General features: G+C 33.7%; 1 protein-coding gene across 1 annotated transcript in view; it reads left to right on the forward strand.

Moving 5' to 3' along the window:
- Nucleotides 1–22,051, forward strand: part of LOC145294055 (ras-related protein Rab-15-like) — a 240,051-nt gene that overhangs the window by 152,117 nt on the left and 65,883 nt on the right. Inside the window, exon 4 of the mRNA XM_080141046.1 lies at nucleotides 21,141–21,218. Coding sequence (XP_079997172.1) covers nucleotides 21,141–21,218 — 78 coding nt within the window. The remainder of the gene's footprint in view (nucleotides 1–21,140; nucleotides 21,219–22,051) is intronic.

Raw genomic sequence — 22,051 nt, forward strand, 5'->3', positions numbered from 1 at the left:
ACATCATAGTGGGTTATCCTGCCATATTTGGTAATTCTACGAGTGAAAATCAAACGATGTGAGCATGCACAGGGTTTCCAGTTATAAGTGAATCCACCTGTAGCCCCACCCTCGTTGGTGGAGGTTGAGTGCTGTAACCAATAAAAACCTTCTTCTCCCCACGGTGGGTTATCCTACTAAATTTTGTAGCTCTACATGAAATGGTATAAGCGTGCATAGGTTTTCCCTCCTGGGGCTCACTCGCATTGGTTAGGGATAACTTCCTTATATGCATTTTGCTCCTTGATACCTCTTCTATCATTGTATGTGGTCAGTTTAGCAAACCATATACGAGCCTATTCATGTCATCATCTGCGGTCACTCGTGTATGAGTAAGACTGTCCTCTGTTGTGGCCTCTGTGGGTCCTCAGGTGAACATAGAGCCCAATCCTGGACCCAATTTTTCTTGTGCAATTTGGGCGATAAAGTTAGTGGTGGTGGGGTGGGGTTGGGTGTGTCTGGTTGATAATCTGTCCTTTCTGTGCTTGCGTTTATCCTCAGCAGCTTGCTTTAGGTCACTGCTATAAAGTGCAGCACCTTCGTGGACAGCACTCCTCCATGCCAACCTGCTCCCAGCCACGTCCTCCCATGTCTCAAGGTCCATGTGAAACCGCTTTAAATTTACTTTGATGTTGTCTTTATACCTTATCTTTTGGCCACCCTGGGCACGCTTTCCCTCAACAAGCTGAGAGTAGAAAATCTGTTTTGGGAGGCAGAGATCCGGCATTCGGACAACATGACCAGTCCATCTGAGCTGGCGTTGAGCAACAGTAGCGGTGATAGTAGGAATGTCAGCCTCACTCAGGACACTGGTGTTGGTGCGTCAGTCCTTCCAACTGATTCTGAGGATTTTTCGGAGGCATCTTTGGTGGTACGTCTCCAGGGTTTTTACGTGCCTCCCGTATGTGGTCCAGGTCTCCGATCGATAGACAAGAGTTGGCAGCAAAACAGCTTTGTATACCATGATTTTGGTCTTTGCCAGAAGGTTACGGTTCTCAAATACTCTCTTCCTTAGCCTTGAGAAAGCCCCACTGGCACAGCTGAGACGGTTTGTATTTCATCATTTATGTTGGCTTTTGATGATAGGATGCTGCCTAGGTATGGGAAGTGGTCCACATTTTCTAGTCTAGCGTTGTCGATAGAGATGTTTGGGGGTGAAACTGGAGTACTGTTTGTTGGTGATTGATGGAGGATTTGAGTTTTTTTTATATTGATTGTTAGTCCTAGCTGTTTGTACGCCCTTGTGAAGGCAACCAGTGTACACTGTAGGTCCTCTTCTGAGAGGGCTACAAGGGCGTTATCATCTGCATACTGTAGCTCCATAATGGATATGGTGTTCGTTCGACCTTTGGCCCTGAATCTGTTGATGTTAAAAAGTCGCCCGTCAGTTTTGTACATAATTTGAACTCCACGGGGAAGATGTTTGTCCGTGAGATGGAGGATAGCAGTAATGAAGATGGAGAACAGGGTTGGAGCAATGACACATCCCTGTTTCACTCCTGTGTCAACCCTGAAGGGCTCTGTTTCATCTCCACTAATACTGAGGACTGTAGCTGACATATTGTCATGTAGCAGTCTCAGTACCCAAATGTATCTCTCTGGGCATCCAAACCTTGCAAGAACCAGCCAAAGGGCTTGACGGTTCACAGAGTCAAAGGCTTTAGTAAGGTCTATAAAAGCCATGTATAATGGTAAATTTTGCTCCCTACACTTTTCTTGGAGTTGACGAGCAGTGAAGATCATGTCCATCGTGCCTCTATTTGGGTGAAAGCCAGTTTGGGACTCGGAAAGATGAAAAACTCCCTCAACAGCCCAAAATTGAGAGCATGGGAGAACCACCCAGTCTGGAAGAGGTGCGGGATGCAATTAGGAAGATGAAAAACAACAAGGCAGCTGGTTCTGACGGCATCCCAGCAGAAGTCCTGAAGAAAGGCGGACCTGATCTTCTCAGACACATCCATGCCCTGCTTCTCAAAATATGGGAACAAAAGAAAATCCCTGCACAACTTAGAGATGCCCTAGTTGTCTCCATCTTTAAGAAGGGAGACAAGGCAAACTGTGGGAACTACCGGGGCATTTCTCTCCTCTCTACCACAGGGAAACCCCTAGCTCGGGTTTTGGCCAACAGGCTTACACCCCCTATTCATGTACAGACAGGCAGACAGACATGCACAGACGTTGAGCTTTATTATATACTAGTAGGTGGCCCAGTATTGTCTGATCATAAAACATGCTTAAATATGATATTTTAATTCATGCAGATTTCGTATTTATTATTATAGAGCCACTTCACTATTGATTATTATATTGTGCCCAACATATAGTAGTGGCCGTCCAGTATGGCTCGGTTATAAAATACGCTTAAATATGATATTTTAATTCATGTGGATTACACATTTATTATTATATTGTGCCCAATATATAGTAGTGATTTCAAAAGTTAAAAAAAATATGATGAGTGCCATCAGCTAGAATCGAAACCAAAATATATGGCGTTCCAACCTTACTCATTACCATCTTAGCCACGTCCAGACGCATATAAAAGGTTAAAAAAATAACGTTGTTTAACTTATAAATATTTGCACATGCATACAGAAGCATTTCAAGTCAACTTACACCTGCCAAGTTCCAATTTTATCAGCTTTGACCTCTTAGCAGCTATTTTTACTGGCTGAAGACCAAATCGAATTTGCTGCACAGGTCCAAATTTCCTATATATCAAGTTTCAAATCTGCAGACCAAAATTTGACAGAGTAGTTTCATAGAGACCATTCCTCACACAGACACACAAGTCCACTTTTATATATTATTATTAATATTATTATTATTATTATTTCATTGTTGGAGATGCCCCTCCTTGGAATTAGTGGACTATGTCATGACATAACTTCCTCTGGTGACGTCACTTCTGGTAACGCGTACCAGTGCCCAGCAGTCAGAGATTGGTACACGGCCAAGGAAGTCGTATGCAAACTCCCAACAGTGGAAGAATGGTATTGCTCAACCCGCCTTGCCTGTAATATATGTGAATACATGTTTGTTTCTAAAAGTCCTGTGTTCCTTTCGTTTTTATTACCATTTAACTCCATAACAACTGGCGACGTATGGATTCGACTTTCACATGGGTTAACTCCACAAAAAAGGAAAAAAAGGAAATTAATTTGACTTCAAAAGAATTTCGGATTCACAAGCTAAGAATTCGGCTGCCAATTATTTTCTAAAAACAAAATTCTAAAAACAAAAAAAGAAGAAATGAACGCAAGGCAAAGGTCGGAGGGAAATCTTTTCCTTTCCCCTTTCGTTTTACTTGGACTAAAGGAAATACTTTTTCATTGAGTGGAATTTTCTGAAATATTCTATTTTTAACCGTCGGTTCTAAAGCGAAAAAATTTTTGTTTCTTCCTCGTGGAGGACAAGTCCCCCCCCACACACACACACATGCATAAAAAAAAAACTAGCCATTTTGGTTAACTTCCGGACAATTCCACAATTATTTTTATTCTTTTGCACCTGTATTGTATCACAGTATATATATATTTTTTTTGTCCATCCTCATATTAGGTTATCTCTAAGGTTTTTACCAAGAAGCAAGGGATACATTGCTCCCTTCTCACACGCACACACTCAAGGAAAGGACATTTTCTTCTTTTTATTTTATTATTTTATCTCTTGGAAATATTTTTTTTTTCTTGTGCGCTTGGAAAAGCCATTACAAGATGGAGGAGGTTAAAGCAGTATTAATACAGCTAATCAAGGCCTAGATGGACCAGCAGCAGAAGGCTGAGGAAAATTTAAAAGAATGTGATAAACAGCTCCACTTACAATTTCAAGAGAGGCAACAAGCGTTGGAGGAGAGACTACTACTCCTACAGCAGAAACAAGAAGAGCTATTGTTAAAAATGTTTGATAGAATGAAACACAGGGACGACAGCTTAACTTTTTCCGAAAGTACAATATGGAACGCTATAGAAACGTTCAACTACCAACCAGAGTTGGATGAGACATTTGATGCTTTCTATCGGAGATATGAGGACCTATTCACCATGGACTGTCAAGAGTAGAGCAACGCTAAAAAATTTTGCCTACTTTTGAGGAAATTAGGGACCACAGAACATAGCAAGTTTGTGGATTATATTCTCCCCAGGAAGATGAGTGAATTGGAATTCTCTGAAGCGGTCAAACTTTTATCCAAACTGTTCAGCCCGAATACTACGCTCTTTCATAAAAGATGGAAGTGGTTTAACCTGCAAAAAAGCGATTACAATGATTACCTAACCTCCGCATTCGTGGTAAATAAACACTGCGATGATTTCAGTCTGTCTGTCATATTGGCAGATGACTTCAAGTGTTTAATTTTTGCGCAGGGCCTAGTCTCATCCAAAAATACTGAGGTTAGGCAACGTATTCTCTCTAGACTTGAGAGCGAACAAGGCCTCACCCTCCAGAAGTTGGCCGAAGATTGTCAACGGGTAGTTTGCATAAGGAACAACTCAAGACACGTCGAGGAGTCAGGTGCAACATTCATTAGAAGGACGACTTTCAGACCGGAAAAATATTCACCCCAAAAAGCAAAGCTGGAAGTAAGAAAACTCAGGCTACACCTAATAAGTACCACCCAGTCACAAGACCTGGATCCCCTACAAGCCTGTGCTATCGCTGCGGCGGGAAACATTGGTCGAGGCAATGTTTTTACAAAGATAAGTACTGCAATGGATGTGGCAGAAAGGGCCACAAAGCGATCCAGTGCAGTAAGAACAAGGACAAGAATAGCATCCGACAGACTAGATCCAATTTGGATTCAGATAAGAACCGGAGCAAATATGTCACAGTTAACATCGCAAATAAAACTGTGCATCTACAATTGGATTTCAGATCAGACCTGTCCATCATTAACCTTAAGACATGAAAAAGGCTAAGGAAACCAACCATGTGGAAGACGAACAAATCGGCTCGAGCTGTGACAGGCGATAGAGTGGAATTTGAGGGAGAGCTCACACTCCCGGTGACCTTAAATGTGTTACTAAAAAAGTGAAAGTGTATGTACATAGGACATCCGAAAACCTCTTTGGTACTGACTGGATGGAGCGATTCAAATTGTGGGACGAACCTATGAATAAATTCTGTCATAGGGTAGAAGACTCGTCTACGGAGGCGCAACAACTGAAGGACAAGTTAAAAGTGGAATTTCCAGAAGTATTCTAACTAGGACTAGGAAAATGTACAAAGGCTATAGCTAGATTTGAACTAAAAGAAAACACTCTGTTCGTTTTCAAAAAGAAACGAAATGTCCCATTTGCAGCAACAGAGAAAATCGACAAGGAATTGGATCGGCTAGAAGAGGCTGGAATAATATCGAAAGTAAGCAGCAATGATTGGACAGCCCTCTACTGTATATGTGACCAAGAAAACAAACCAGATTCATGCATGTGTGAATTTCTCCATGGGTTTGAACACAGCCCTCAAAGATTACCACTATCCACTCCCCACACCAGAGGAGATATTCAATAAATTAAACGGTGGTAAAGTATTTTCTAAGGTGGATTTGAGCGACGCATATTTGCAGATCCCCGTCGAGGCGGAATGTTCAAAACTCCTCTGTATAAATACACACAGGCGATTGTACAAGTTTGAAAGGTTAGCTTTTGGAGTTAAGGTTGCACCTGCGATTTTTCTAGCAGATCATGGACACCATGCTGAGTGGCCTCGATTTTGCTTGCTCCTACTTGGATGAGATTGTCATAGCCAGTAAATCCACAGATGTGCACCGAAACCACATACATGAAGTTTTTGAAAGAATTCAAAGTTTCGGTTTGAAAGTAAAAGAAGCAAAGTGTGACTTCCTGATGAAGGAAATTCGTTACTTAGGTTACATTATTGATGAAGATGGTAGACATCCCAATCCTGAGAGGGCAGAAGCCAGAAAGAACATGCCGGCTCCCAATAATGTGCAAGCACTACAAAGCTTTTGGGGCCTGGCTAATTTCTACCAAGTCTTCATCAAGAATATGCATGATTTGCGTGCCCCACTAAATGAACTGCTGAAGAAAGAGGAAGCCTGGGACTGGATGCCAGAATGCCAGAAGACTTTTGAGAAGATTAAAGAGACGTAGACTTCAGATCTATTTCTGACACACTATGATCCAAGGTTGAGAATAATAGTAGCGTGTGACGCAAGCTCATTTGTTGTTGGAGCTTGCATACTTCATATAATGCTTGACGGTACCAGGAAACCGATCGCACATGCTTCTAGAACACTACTAATAGCCGAAAGACAGCGCTCTCAAATTGAAAAAGAAGCCTTGAATATTATATTTGCTGTGACAAAGTTTCAGAGGTATTTACATGGCAGAAAATTTACATTGCAGATCATAAGCCGTTGCTCACAATTTTTGGTTCCAAAAAAGGCTTACCAACATATATGGCTAATAGACTGTTGAGATGGGGTACATTATTACTGAATTATGATTTCACCCTGGAGTACTTGTCTTCGAAACAAATTAGCCATGCGGATAGCCTATCTAGACTGATACCATTGAAAAGGGATCCGTTTGAAGATTCCACCATTGCCACTCTTCGGATGGATGTGGAAATAAAAACGATGATGGGCAACACAATCAGAGAACTCTCAGTGTCTCTACCAGAGATTAAAAGAAAAGCAGACAAGGATGACTTCATCTGTAACATAAAAAACAAGATCGCCATAAAGGGAGCTGTTCCGGAAGTACTTTCGCTTTGCAATGAGGTTTTACTTTATTGCGAAAGAGTGGTGATTCGCAAATGTCTCCAAAAACAAATTCTATGGGATTTTCACACAGGACATCCTGGGAAAAATCGTATGAAGAGTTTGATAAGGAGCTATGTCTACTGGCCTAAAATGGACAAGGACATCAATGAAAGGATAGGCTCGTGCACAGGCTGTGCCCTTGCGGCTAAAACACCACCTACTACGTTTAAACCTTGGCCGAAGATTGACCAGCCATGGTCTAGGGTGCACATCGATTTTGTGGCTCTACTCGAGGACAATTATTACTTAATTGTAGTTGATAGTTTCACCAAGTAGCCTGAGGTATTGAGGTACAGAAGACAACTGGAACGACTATAAATTTCTTACATGAATTGTTCGCATATTTCGGTGTAGTTGATTGCATCGTAAGTGATAATGGAACCTAGTTTACGTCTGCTGCGTTCAAAAGTTTTTGTGATATGCTCCAAGTTAATCATATCACCACTCCCCAATACATAGGCAAGTGGAACACTTTATGGACACTCTTAAAAGAGCACTGAAGAAGGTTCAAGGAACCCCAACAGATGAAGCACTTCAACAATTTCTAGACGTGTGTAGGATTACACCCAACCCAAACACACCAACAGCAGGCTCACCTGCAGAAACGATGTTTGCACGAAAAATGAGATAAGTTTTTAACAAGCTCTTACCCAGACAGTAAAGGCCACTAGTGACCACTTGTGTACCCAGTAAACGTTTCATATCAGGTGAAAGAGTGTTTTTCAAAAGTTATAAAAAACAACACATCATTCTGGGAGGTGGGTACAATTACTAAGAGAGTCGGTGACATGGTATATATCGTCCAAGGACCAACATATACCCACAAACGTCACCAGAACCAACTAAGATGTCGATCAGTTGAAACCAGCAACAGTCCACCATTGGAAGATGAACCGATAGACACTGTCTTTGAAACTTTTTATCTTGAACCACTTCAACCAACACCTGAACTACAGTGGTTGTTCCGTAAGAGAAAGTTTACCGAGCCATTGATAGTAAACCCTAAAAGGAAGAGGTACTGACAGCTTTTACAAACAAAAAGCTTGGGAGGGGGTGTTGGAGACGCCCCTCCATGGGATTAATGGACTATCTCATGACGTCACTTCCTCTGTACAGAGTACCGGTGTCCGGCAGTCAGAGATTGGTACACGGCCAAGGAGGTCATGTGCAGCAAACTCCCAACAGTAGAGGTATGGTATTGCTCAACCTGCCTTGCCTGTAATATATGTGAATACATGTTTGTTTCTAAAAGTCCTGTGTTCCTTTTGTTTTATTACCATTTAACACCATAACATTCAACATAGCATTTTTTAAGGACATATACTATTCAATGTATCATTTTTCAGTATTTAACAGTGCTCAATATGTGAATAGAGCTAGGTATTAAGTTATTAAAATATATTATGGTAATTAAGTTACAGAAAGGATCCCATGTTTTATGCCCATAGGGAATCGTCGTACTAAAATCATTGAAACGCAGAAGCCTCTATGGAGCTAAACATCCATAAATATATTTTAATAATAATAGTAATAATAATAATAATAATAATAATATATATATATATATATATATATATATATATATATATATATATATATATATATGAGCCTCCTGTATGGATGTTGTCTGCGAAAATCAAAGAAATGCATGCTCTTACCGCTCAGCCTCATATAAGTACAGTAAAACTCCTTTAATTTGAAATTCCTCTAAAGTTGGACTTCCTCTCATTTGGACTTCTTCTAAACCTGGACCTTCTCTAAACTTGAACTGTCTCGTCATTGAAATTGTATAAGCATATTTGATGTGGAGTTGCAGTAAAACTGTTTACATGGTTTAGTCAGATATTGCGCATAAATGTTAATATTGGTACTAATTAATGTAGATTAGCTATTGATATTTAATTCACACTAACTGTAATTTTTTTTTTCAGATTGCTATATTTAAAATAGTGTAAAATAACCCATCACAATGGCTTGCAACTCTAAAAGAAAACAAGTGACACTGACTTTACTCGAAAAACGTCAAATTATAGAAAAATTAGATACTGGAGTTGAAAATAGCGTTATATTGAGAGATTATAAGATTGGAAGAAGTACACTGTTTACATCACAAAGAAAAAGGAGGAAATATTGAAGGCTGCCCCTTTCTCTCCAAATAAAAGACATGTCAAAAGAAGGACTCTTTGCAGACCAAAGCAAGTTGAATTCGATCGAATATTGCATAAGTGGTTTGTAGCAAAACGGAATGAAGGTGTAGCAATATCTGGGGCCATGTTAATTAGCAAAATCTCTTAAGGAAAAGTTGAATATCACAGAAGATATGAAATTCAGTGAAAGCTAGCTTAGGAGCTTTAAGAGTAGACATGGTATAAGACAATTAACAATGTCAGGCGAACAACGGTCTACTTATACACACGCAGCATCAAATTATTGTGACAAATTCAAGACGATAATTGCCGATTATGGTTTAACACCAGAGGATTTTACAATGCTGATGAAAGTAGCGTCAATTGGAAGTGCTTACCTACAAAAACATTAGCCAGATCCGAGGAGCAGAAAATAAGTCTTCAAATTAAATAAAGACTAACAGTGATGGTATGTGCTAATGCTTCTGGAACTCATAAACTTAAGCTTCTTGTCATCTGCAATTCAAAGTGTCCCCGAGCATTGAAAAGAGTTTCGCCTTTACCAGTATCCTATTATTCTTCACAAAATGGATGGATGAATCAACAGTTGTTTAAAAAAATGGTTTTTGCAAGAATTTGTGCCAGTTTTCCAGAGGGGTTTTCTTGAATTAGGTAAACCTGATTCAAAGTGCTTGCTTCTGTTGGACAATTGTAGAGCACATCTTCCTGAGTCAGAACTAATGTCATCTTGCGGGAATATTTTCGTGTGCTACTTACCACCTAATGTGACTTCTCTCATCCAATCTATGGATCAAGGCATTATTTGGAACTTAAAAGTTTCTACAGAAATAATTTCATGATGAATATGATAAATAGTACCATGAGTATAAGCGATTTTCAGCGCCATTTTACTATAAAAGATGCCATATTTTCTCTCGCAAGTGCATGGAATCAAGTTCGAGCAAGAACATTAACAAAAGCATGGGGCAAATTATGCCCAGTGCCAAAGGCTTCTGAACTGAAAGAATCAGAGAATACATCTGGTCTAGAAAAAATTCTTGAAACCAAACGGTTACTGATCAACCACGCTGTTCTTAAATCACTTAATGCAAATGATGTTGGAATGTGGGTGCAACAAGATGAGGAAACTACTGATCAATATCCTGAAGGCAGTAATGGTGATGAAAATAGTGACAGCTCCAATTCTCTTGACCCTAATGTAAATAACCAAGAACACTCTGATGAAGCAATATCATGGGATGGTGCAGAAAAGTCTATGGAGACGGTTATAAAATTTCTAGAAAAAAGTCCTTACTTTAGTGACAACTATGTTTTGCAAGCAATATCACTCTGAAGAGATATAATCATAAAGAAGCTACAGAACCAAGAAATTGTAGATTTTTGTGATTGCTTACGGAATACAATGACAGCGCCTGAGAGCTCAATTGATGACAATAGAAACTGCAATGAGACTCATTCAATGAATAACTAAAAAAACTGTATTTTACGTAAATGTGTGATTTCTGTAGATGATAACTTAGGTAATAAATACCTAACAATTAAGAGTAGATTTAATTTATTCTCAATGTTTTTGTTCCTGGTAATAATATTTAACAATTCTTACTTGCAATATATCATAAACTCAACTTAATATATACTTGAAGTATCATATAGCAATGAATTTCATTTACTATTTCTTAATTCTTAGAAAATTAAAGGTAACTGCAGCACATTTTTTTATCACGAAACTTGAACAGCATCCTCTAATTTGAACGAAGCGGGTGTTCAAATTATAGGAGTTATACTGTATTTTATTTAATTCTACAACCTGGACAGTCACCAAAAAATTGGAAAGAAAGCTAGACTGCACATACACTCGTATGCTACAAACAGTGTTAAATATATCTTGGCAAGATAATCCCCCGAAGCAGCAACTTTATGGCAACTTACCTGCCATATCTACTATCATCAGGGAGCGATGTTTACGATTTTCCGGTCACTGGCAGAGTAGTAAGCAAATGCTGGTGAGAAATGTATTGCTGTGGACGCCATGGCACGGGCGCACGAGCATAGGACAACCTAGATCAACGTACATCCAGCAAGAATTTTTTTTTTTTTAATCATTAATTGAAAGACTATTATTTTTGGAGTCCTAGTTCAAAGAGTATCTCATTCGTTGAGAATGCTACTCCCTTGTCCGATAGGTTCAAGGTGTAATTACTGATATAATTTTATCCTTTTTAGATTTTTTTTGTTGGTGGACCTTTTTGAATTTGAATTCTTCATCGCCAAGTTGTTGTGGGCCAAAATGGTCACTAAGGAAGACATGGACATGAATATGGGTTAGGCAAAGGTATTTGTATTGAGAACAAAATAGTATATACAGAGAACAACAGTCGTAGCACTTTATGCCAAGATGGTGTATTATGAAGTACACACACCACCGACAACCACAATAAGAGTCTGTACCTCTCAGTCTATTTGTACAGTTCGGAAAAGTCCATCTCTTGTGCATGGGTGAGTCCCCACAAAAGTTATTCCCCCTGACAACCCTTAAAATACTCCAAAGGAACTGAAATATTGTGAACATTCATTAATTGACGCATACCGCTTAATGCCTATTGATAAAATTTCACAATTTTCCCCACTCTTTATCTGTGCCTAAATCAAAACGTAGATTCCATGAAAAAAGCTTCTTTCTTAGAACTGCATGCTTGTGGAACTCTCTTCCTTTTGCCTGCTTCCCAGCTGACTACAATTTGGTTGTCTTCAAGTCCAATATAAACAAATTCTTGATGAACCGTCCCCTTAAGTAATCCAATTTACCAAATTTCCATTAATAACGATTACTACGATATTATCCCATTGACTACTGTACACTCTATAACCCTTATCCTTTAGTGGCCTCCGGGCCTTGATAAATGGTAACTCCTATGTACAAAAAACAAAAAAAGAATTCTGAATGTTTACAAAAAGTTTTCACTCCATTTTTATCTCTTTTGCATAAAATTAAATCCAACTAAATATAACCCACATATAACCTTATGCCTAACAGCTGGAATACAAATTTTATAATTTAGGAATGAATTCTGTACATGCAAATATATAAACATAAACATACCTGATAAATGAGCACCATTTTATGCTCCAGTATTTATTTTTCTACATAGTCACCACCATTCTTAATCCACTTTTGCCAATGGTAGGGTAGTGGCTGTACATGGACATCTAGAGCGAGCTTTATCATACAAAATAAAAGCCTCCAATTTTTTATAACTCAAAAAGTTGAAGAACTACAAAGACTCGAATGGTACCATAAAAACGAGTGACCTATTGTGCTCCAGGACGTATTTTTCACAATTCTCAATGCACTTTTGCAGGGAATTTAATGATGCATCTTTGCTTTCAATGCATGTCCATGACAGGGCTTTCTTTCTTAGAGTCTCATACCGTCAATATCTGCAACAAAGAGATGAAACTTTCAGGTCATGATTGCATTAGTTCAATCATAATAACAAATCAATTTACAATCATTTTTTTATCCATTCAGACGGAATAAAAAAATAGGAGGCATTACTTTTGGAATGTCGCTTATATATATATATATATATATATATATATATATATATATATATATATATATATATATAAAAGGCACTTTGTGTGTGAGTTCGTTCCCTATAGGCTTATATATATATATACTTTGTGTGTATGTATGTATATATATATATATATATATATATATATATATATATATATATAAGGCACTTTGTGTGTGAGTTCGTTCCCTATAGGCTCCAAAACGGCTGAGCCGATTTTTTAAAAATTTCACACACATATACCTTATGTGCCTGGGAGTGTTTTTAGATAGGTGATGTATCGGAATACCTCTGATAAGTATCAAAAATCGATAATCAAAGAAATCTGATTAAAGAATAAACAGTCCAATTTGGGTCAAAGTTAACACTTTTATGCAGCCTACCAACATAACTGCATTCAAGAAGTTTTATCACCACACAAGCAGAATGGTTTGGGATAGAATATCAACAGTAGGTTCTTTGATAAGACAGAGGCGCGTTCCAAATGAACGCTTCTGATTAGAGTGTAATTGGATCATTGTACTTGATTTTTTCATTTTAAACTATTTAAGTCATTATATAAAATTAAAAATAATTTAATAAAATCAACAGTGGGTTCTCTACAGTGCAATGTAGACTACAATGAATATTGGACTAAATCACTTTGGGGAAACATTAGAAGCTTCCTCCCAGTGGACAGCGGTGAGTTCCTGACTAGAGCAGGCAATCAATTGATTTGATTAATGTATGGGTGATTTCACCGATTTCGATGACAATAAAAGTATTAAGAAGTGTGGAATATTTGTTAATGCTCTTTAAATCCCGAGCAACGTCGGGTTGGCCTGCTAGTATATATATATATATATATATATATATATATATATATATATATATATATATGTCTCGGTAATGGTGGCTGCTATCTTTTTCTGTTATTAATATCACTTGAACCTCGGAATAATTGGTGATCGTGACACATTATTTTTAGATCTTAGGCTCCTCCCATTTAAGTACAGTTCTGTTGATGAACATTTCTGCAAGAGATAAGGTTAGAAATAGATAATCGCGCGCGCGCGCGCACACACACACACACACACACACCAAATTCAATATAGGACAACATTCCCATTCACATACATATATACTTTACAAGGTCACTTAAATTCTCTCTCTCTCTCTCTCTCTCTATATATATATATATATATATATATATATATATATATATATATATATATATATACACACACACACATATCTATTTGTTTTGTTTCCAATAGTTTTTGAACAAATTCAATTATTAATACGTAAAAGCCATTTAACTTTAATGCTAGTTGGGAATATTTTTCCTTTCAGTAGTCTGATATCCCAAGATCGGTAGCTACATGTATATTTAAAAAAAAAAATGTAATTTTCGATGGACGATGGTGTTTCGTTGTTTATGATTCCTCAGCGATCCAAGATCCAGAGTCTAAAGCCTGAAGCTCTACTACGGAGCTAATTCCCACTTGTGCTAGAAAGTATCGATACTTTTATTGATGTTGTTTATTTGCTTAAAATAAAATGATTCATATATATATATATATATATATATATATATATATATATATATATATATATATATATCGCTTTGTGAATAATATACAAAAAACTCCAAGGGATCACTTTCACCAACAAACTCATCAGGAGTTAATCATTGGTATATCAAAAAATGCACAAAAATGAATTAAATTGTCATGCAAGAACAAATACTTGAATATATAAGAGTAAAAAAAAAAAAGCAAGTTGAATAGGAATTCGTGTTAAATAATATTACAATGATATAAAATATATGTACAATTGAGATGGACGGGTATGAGAACGATTAAAATATATCTCCGAGCAAGTCTAATGATTTAACAAATTCTTTCTGTCGACAAAGCGAAGGCTTGCGTGAAAAAATTGAGACTGACTCCAAAATCTTTAAATGATTTTGCGAGTCAGCTCGGTGCAATATTCTGAAACAGTCCATTTCATAGGCATTAGCACAAGCTGGATTTTCAATTAAATGTTGGCCAATGACAGATTCCAAGGCAGAAGAGGGGCAAAAATGAGTGGCTTTCCCATTCTAATTTCTGTGGATATATGTTGGTTATGCATGTCTGCACGTTCAATTGAATTCATAAATTACATTGTTTTGTGTGATGTAGAGTTGGTTGTCCTTCGTGACAAGGCAGAGTGTAGACTTTACACTAAAATTCAACCGTAACGCAACAGATATTATAGATTATTATGCTCATCACTATTAATTAGACTTTGTTTTCAGCTTGGTAGTTTCAACTCAACTTCCTGTTTCATTACCATGACATTTTCTCTCTTTTGAAACATTCATCGGTTTTCACACTTTATTTTTTTTTTTGACAAAGGGATGTTATCCCGAAATATCAAATACACCAACCATCTCGGTCCCCCCAAAACAGTAAGTCCCCATTCACTGATTTTATATGTGATGTTACATGCAGCTTTGAAAAATAAATGGACGTGCGTTATTTCCACTTGTTTGTCTATTCCCATGACACTTCTCACACAGGTAACCTACATTTTTATAGCCTGTTCTGCTGTCCTGCTTCCTGGTTGAATATTATATGGTAGGCTTCAAATCCCATCTAAACAAATTCTTGTTGAGCCATCCCTATAAATAATCAAATTCTACCCAATTTCACCATAAACAGTTACTACACTACCACCTGACATTCATTAATCCTTATCCTTGAATGGCTTAAGAGCCTCGATAAATGGTGACTCCTAAGTAAAGAAAAAATGATTTAAACGTTAGACTTCGCTAATTTGAATTATGTTAACAAAATGTAATATTCAGAATTGAAAATAAAGTACATATAGTAATTGTGACCATCTAGGGATAAAAAATAGAAAAGTAATTATATAAAAAATAGAAAAGTAATTATATAAAAAATAGAAAAGTAATTATATAAAAATAGAAAAGTAATTATCTAAAAGATAGACAAGTAATTATCTAAAAGATAGACAAGTAATTATATAAAAATAGAAAAAGTAATTATATAAAAATAGAAAAAGTAATTATATAAAAAATAGAAAAGTAATTATATAAAAATAGAAAAGTAATTATATAAAAAATAGAAGAGTAATTATATAAAAATAGACAAGTCATTATATAAAAAATAGAAAAGTAACTATATAAAAAATAGAAAAGTAATTATATAAAAAATAGAAAAGTAATTATATAAAAAATAGAAAAGTAATTATATAAAAAATAGAAAAATAACTATATAAAAAATAGAAAAGTAACTATATAAAAAATAGAAAAATAACTATATAAAAAAAGAAAAGTAATTATATAAAAAATAGAAAAGTAATTATATAAAAAATAGAAAACTAATTATATAAAAAATAGAAAACTAACTATATAAAAAATAGGAAAGTAATTATATAAAAATAGGAAAGTAATTATATTAAAAATAGGAAAGTAATTATATAAAAATAGAAAAGTAACTATATAAAAAATAGAAAAGTAATTATATAAAAAATAGAAAAGTAATTATATAAAAAATAGAACTGTAATTATATAAAAAATAGAACTGTAATTATATAAAAAATAGAACTGTAATTATATAAAAAATAGAAAAGTAATTATATAAAAAATAGAAAAGTAATTATATAAAAATAGAAAAGTGATTATATAAAAAATAGAAAAGTAATTATATAAAAATAGAAAAGTAATTATATAAAAATAGAACAATAATTATATTAAAAATAGGAAAGTAATTATATTAAAAATAGGAAAGTAATTATATTAAAATAGAAAAGTAATTATATAAAAATAGAAAAGTAATTATATTAAAATAGAAAAGTAACTATATAAAAAATAGAAGAGTAATTATATAAAAAATAGAAAAGTAATTATATAAAAAAAGAACTGCAATTATATAAAAAATAGAAAAGTAATTATATAAAAAATAGAAAAGTAATTATATAAAAAATAGAAAAGTAGTTATATAAAAATAGAACAATAATTATATAAAAAAGAGAAAAGTTATTATATAAAAAATAGAAAAGTAATTATATAAAAAATAGAAAAGTAATTATATAAAAAATAGAAAAGTAATTATATAAAAATAGAAAAGTAATTATATAAAAGATAGAAAAGTAATTATATAAAAAATAGAAAAGTAATTATATAAAAATAGAAAAGTAATTATATAAAAATAGAAAAGTAATTATATAAAAATAGAAAAGTATTTATATAAAAATAGAAAAGTAATTATATAAAAATAGAAAAGTAATTATATAAAAATAGAAAAGTAATTATATAAAAATAGAAAAGTAATTATATAAAAATAGAAAAGTATTTATATAAAAATAGAAAAGTAATTATATTAAAATAGAAAAGTAATTATATAAAAATAGAAAAGTATTTATATAAAAATAGAAAAGTTGGATTTAAAGCATAAAATTATATTCAAAATGTAAAATTAATTAGAATGTGCTAGCTAAATAGGATAAACAATTTAATGACTTAACTTTAGATTTAACAACTAAAGTCAATTAGAATAAAATAAGAATAAATGAGTTTGAAACATCGATTCAACATGAATTACTTCCCTTACTTACGAAATAAAGAGAAAAGATTTACTTCCAATAATTAAAAAAAAACTAGCGCACACAACGAAAATAAAGTGATATAAAAAAAATAAAAATATACATACATATAAAAAATCATCTTATAATTAGTGACAATGTTGACAAAATTTATCAAATTAATTAGTTTTGATTATCAACTAATTCTTCGAACAATTAAACAAAAGAAAAAAGTGTAGTTTCGAATTTAATTTAAATCAATTGACTTTATTAAAAGTATTTTAATTGATAATAAATTATAAATGCGGTTTGTAGGAAACACAGTGAACACAAGTTATCATATAAAACAATAATGACAATATTAGAAGGAATTTTCAATAATGTTCAAGTATATTATGTTTATTTGCCAACATAATGTGTCCTACAATAGGTGTGTCAGAATTTTGGAGGAATTTTTGACACCCTTAACACAAAACTGCGAATAAAATATAAAAAAACTCGTAATTTTTCTTTTTAAAGTGGTTTGTTTAATTTCTTTATGGGATATACTTCCAATATAAACTATTAAATTTTTTTTTTTAAATAATAGAAATATTATTTTTTCTTTTTTAAAAACGTGTTTACAAAGTGCATGCACGCGCTCATGCAGCTATTTTTTCTATGTAATGAAATGAATTGAATTTTACGAGCTAAATTTTTTTCAATTTTTTCAATTTAAAAATCTATCAAAATTTTTCTATTGGTTCAATTTTTACAATATTTGCAGGTTTAGTGTGAAATTTTATGCTCTTTCCAATAAACTGATATAATATTCTAGACAAACGTTTCTTTTTAATTCACCCTTCCATTTTGAAATGTCTATTAAAAAAAAGTAATTTTCTCGCCTCAGATTTATATATCACAAAAGATCAATAAATAAAATAATCTAATTAAAAAAAGAAAGAATAATTTTGTGCAAATTTACCCGCAAAATCAAAAGTTTAAAACCTTTTTTAAAAACAACCACGTTGATTTTTTTTAAGTGGAACCTCATAATTTGAAAATATAATCCAGTAAATATTAGACACTTACATTGAATTTTTTCTTTTTCATTCAATCTTTTTTTTTTAGATATTAAAAAAAATCATTGCATAAAGAAGAAATAAAATATTTTAAATAAAAACTCATGTATTTCTTTAAGAGAATAAAAAAATGGAAAGGTTGTGTGTGAGTGAAATGTGATCATTTTTCAAGTACGGTGACCCATATGACTACCTTGTTGTTGACAACAAACACATGTCAGAAATACAAAGGGAATACAACCAAAAATAATTACGTTTTTAAATAATTAATTATGGCGCTTTTCGGCCTCTGTAATTGTCAACTGGAAGAAAGGGAGACAAACACGCTCTGTGACTATCTGATATTAGAATTGAAAATTGCAGTCTTTTTGAATACTTGCTTAAAAAATTATTTTATTTAAAAAGTACATGGAATATAAAATATAAATAATGACAAATTCTTATAAATGAAGAATGGAAGTACCCATTGATTAGTATTTTTTTATACGTAAGTGTTTTTTTTGGAATTTATATATTTTTATTATATTTGGAGTAAGTTAAAATTCGTTGAATTTCTTGAAATCTTTTTTAAAGAAACCGATTTTTTAAAAATATTGCATATTTTTCTATTAAAACTTTTATTATTTATAAATTTGCTCTTTGCTCCTTTTATTGAAAAAAAAAATTAGGGTTTAAACTACATTTTTCAAGTAGTTATAAGCTTCGAAAGATAGTGAGTCTAATTGTTCATTTTTTTCTCACTAATTTTTAATGGCGACATCTGACACTGATAGTCGTACAAGATGGTAGATGTTCATGTCCCTAATTTTCGAGAGTAGTATCTCTTCTTCAGAGAAAAAATAACTGTATAAAATTGTTCAGCAAGGTTTTCCTTTGTCTGTTTTATTTATTTCTTCCGGGAGTCAGTGTCGTCAAATCAATTTCCATGATACGAGTTGTGATTGATATTAAGCATTGTAAAGAATTATGGAAGCCTTTTTTTCTAAATGTATATAAATAATTTTTGCGTATTATGCTTAAAGTATGTACTTAGGAGTATTATTGACTGCCGTATTATTGTTGTGTAATATCTGTTTTGGAGTAAAGGAAATAGTCTAAGGCAGGTTATTCCTACATGTGCTTGGATTAGTTTCTCTGCAAAAGTGTATCCGTCAATATATATCCTGGAAATTGGAAATTGATTTGACAGCCAGTCTGCGACACTGACTTCCGGAAATAAAGAAATAAATTAAAAAAAAAATTGAATAAAATAAAACAGACAAAAAAAAAACCTTACCAAAGAGATGTATGCACTTCTTTTATTTTCTTTTCAGAAGATCAAGTTTTTTTTCTGTTGTAAATTATATATCTATAAAAGGGAACATGTCTGTCTGTTTGTCTGTGTGTGTCTGTGTACATTTCCCTACACAATAACTCTGTCAGTTTTAAGTCTACAAACTCGAGATTTGATATACAAGGTACTGAGATTTGGGAAAATCTTTGTAATCCATTTTCGGCCAGAAATTTGCCTGTTAAGGAGTAAAAGTTCAACGATTTGACCTTTGAGAACTCTACCAAACTCCTCCACCAATTTTAGGTCTAAACACTTGAAATTTTAGATATAGGTTCCTTGGACATGGATCTAACTTAATAACTTGATTTCAGCCCAAAAACATAAATGTTAAGGGGTCATAATAGGGGTCAAAGTTAAAAAAATTAACCGCGTTTTTTTTTTTTTTTGCTCACCATACACTTCCAAACATCCGGGCAACGCCGGGCTGAAATGCTAGTATATATATATATATATATATATATATATATATATATATATATATATATATACTTCAGAATAAAATTATCTAACAATCAACTGGTATGGAAACCTGTGATTATAAGTCTTAAAAAATATTAGTGGCAGTAATATTCTATAAGTATTATCCCATCTAAATAAAAATTGCTCGATATACAGGATAGAGCAAATAAATAAAATTTTAGTCATTCAATAAATTTAAAAAATTATGACGTGGAATGGTTAAATTTCAAATCAAAAGAATGTTATTATTCTATGTAAGACAAAGAATACATTTGAAATATTATAACTCCTTATCCTATAGGATGTCGATGTCTACCATCTCTTTAGAGGAGAAAATATTTGCTAGTCTCTCAAACACTGAGTTAGTAAAGAAATTGAGAACATAATTTTTCTCTCCCCGATTAACCATTTGCATATGTTATAGTATATCTTTCGTTTTAGGCTCTTGATTTTACTGGTTTCCAAGACAAGAATTTATCTAGTCTGGTGAAATATCCAGCTTCGTGCTATTACTTGAGGTAACATCACTTGGAGAAGGTGCACCGTTCCTCGTAAAAGCCAATGTTGATTAGCTATAGAAAGAAGATATTATTTTGGCAGCGAATACTATGTGATTTTGAATATTTCGTCAGGATTTACTTCTATGGAAAAAGTATCCTCATGCCAGGTTGTCCTGGTAAACCCCTGTATAGAGGGACCTTAGACACTCGAAGATATTGTCTAGTAGGCATTCAAGTTCTCTCCAGTAGGCATTCAAGTTCTCTATATATGTGTTTTTTATATATAATATATATGCGTCATATATATTATATATATATGTGTTTTATATACATGTCATAACAGTATTTATAGAAAAGACTGGAACTACGTCTGTTAAAGAGAGGGTGTAGAGCCAATCAAATTACAGATGCGTTTCTGCAAGATTAATAAAAATGTCAGTGATTGAAGACTTGCATTTGACGAATTGTTTGTCTCTACATAAGATAATACTCTTTGCCTCCCTAAGAACATGACCGTGATAATATCGAACCAACCTGCTTCAACCAACCAGTTCATGCTCTGTAACACTGATACAAACGGAAGTGATTTTCATTCTTCTTGTTTTCATTCACAAAAACAACAGAATGCTGAAAAAAATTTAACAAAGTATTCTTTGTCTTGTTTTAGGGCGTTTTGCTGGTCTATGATCTCTGCAGCCGAGCATCATTCGAGAATCTTACCAAATGGATATCTTATGTAGATGAAGTAAGTATACTGTTTTGTTATCTCTATCTCTGCTATTATATAAAAAGAACTTTGTCTAGCTGTGTATGTGATTTCGTTCCCTATGGATCCCGAAACGATTGAGCCAAATTTTATAAAATTTCATACAAATCTACTTTATGTATCTGTTAGTGTTCTTAGATAGATTTTGTATTGGAATCTCTTCGGTAAGTATCAATGATCGATAATTGAAAAAATCCGATGGCAGAAGAAAACAGGCGACATTGACCAAAGGTAACACCTTATACAGCCTAACATCACAAGTGCATTTGAGAAATTTTATTACCGCACAAACTGAAAGGCCACGCATATAAAATCAACTGTAGGTTCTTTGATATGACAGGTGTGCATTCAAAATGAATGTTTCTGTTTAAAGCACAGTTTCACAATGATACTTGAACTTTTTCATTTTAAACTTAAATTCAAACCATTATCACTGCAAAAGCAGAAGGGTCAGGCATCTAGTAGGTTCTTTGTTATGATAGGGGCGCGTTTGAAATGAATGTTTCTGCTTAGAGCAAAATTGAAGCATGAAACTTGACTTTTGTATTTTAAACTTTAAGTAAAGCCATCTATATATATAAAAGCGAAAATGTATGTATGTATGTATGTGTGTTCGCTTTTTCTGTATGTCAACAAAAGGTTTTTTTCAGAGAAGCGGTCGTTCGCTTCACAACTTTTTAAAACTTTTTATATCACATATAAATCGTAATATCTCAGAGTTAACAACGAAGCTCGCCTGTCTATTTAATTTGCTTGATTTCGGGAAGATAAATATTCAACATTTGTCGCTCGCCGCATGTGGGTTAGTCTTT

Source organism: Euprymna scolopes, chromosome 15 (genome assembly GCF_053919585.1).
Source record: "Euprymna scolopes isolate OS-2025 chromosome 15, ASM5391958v1, whole genome shotgun sequence".
NCBI classification, from domain to species: domain Eukaryota; kingdom Metazoa; phylum Mollusca; class Cephalopoda; order Sepiida; family Sepiolidae; genus Euprymna; species Euprymna scolopes.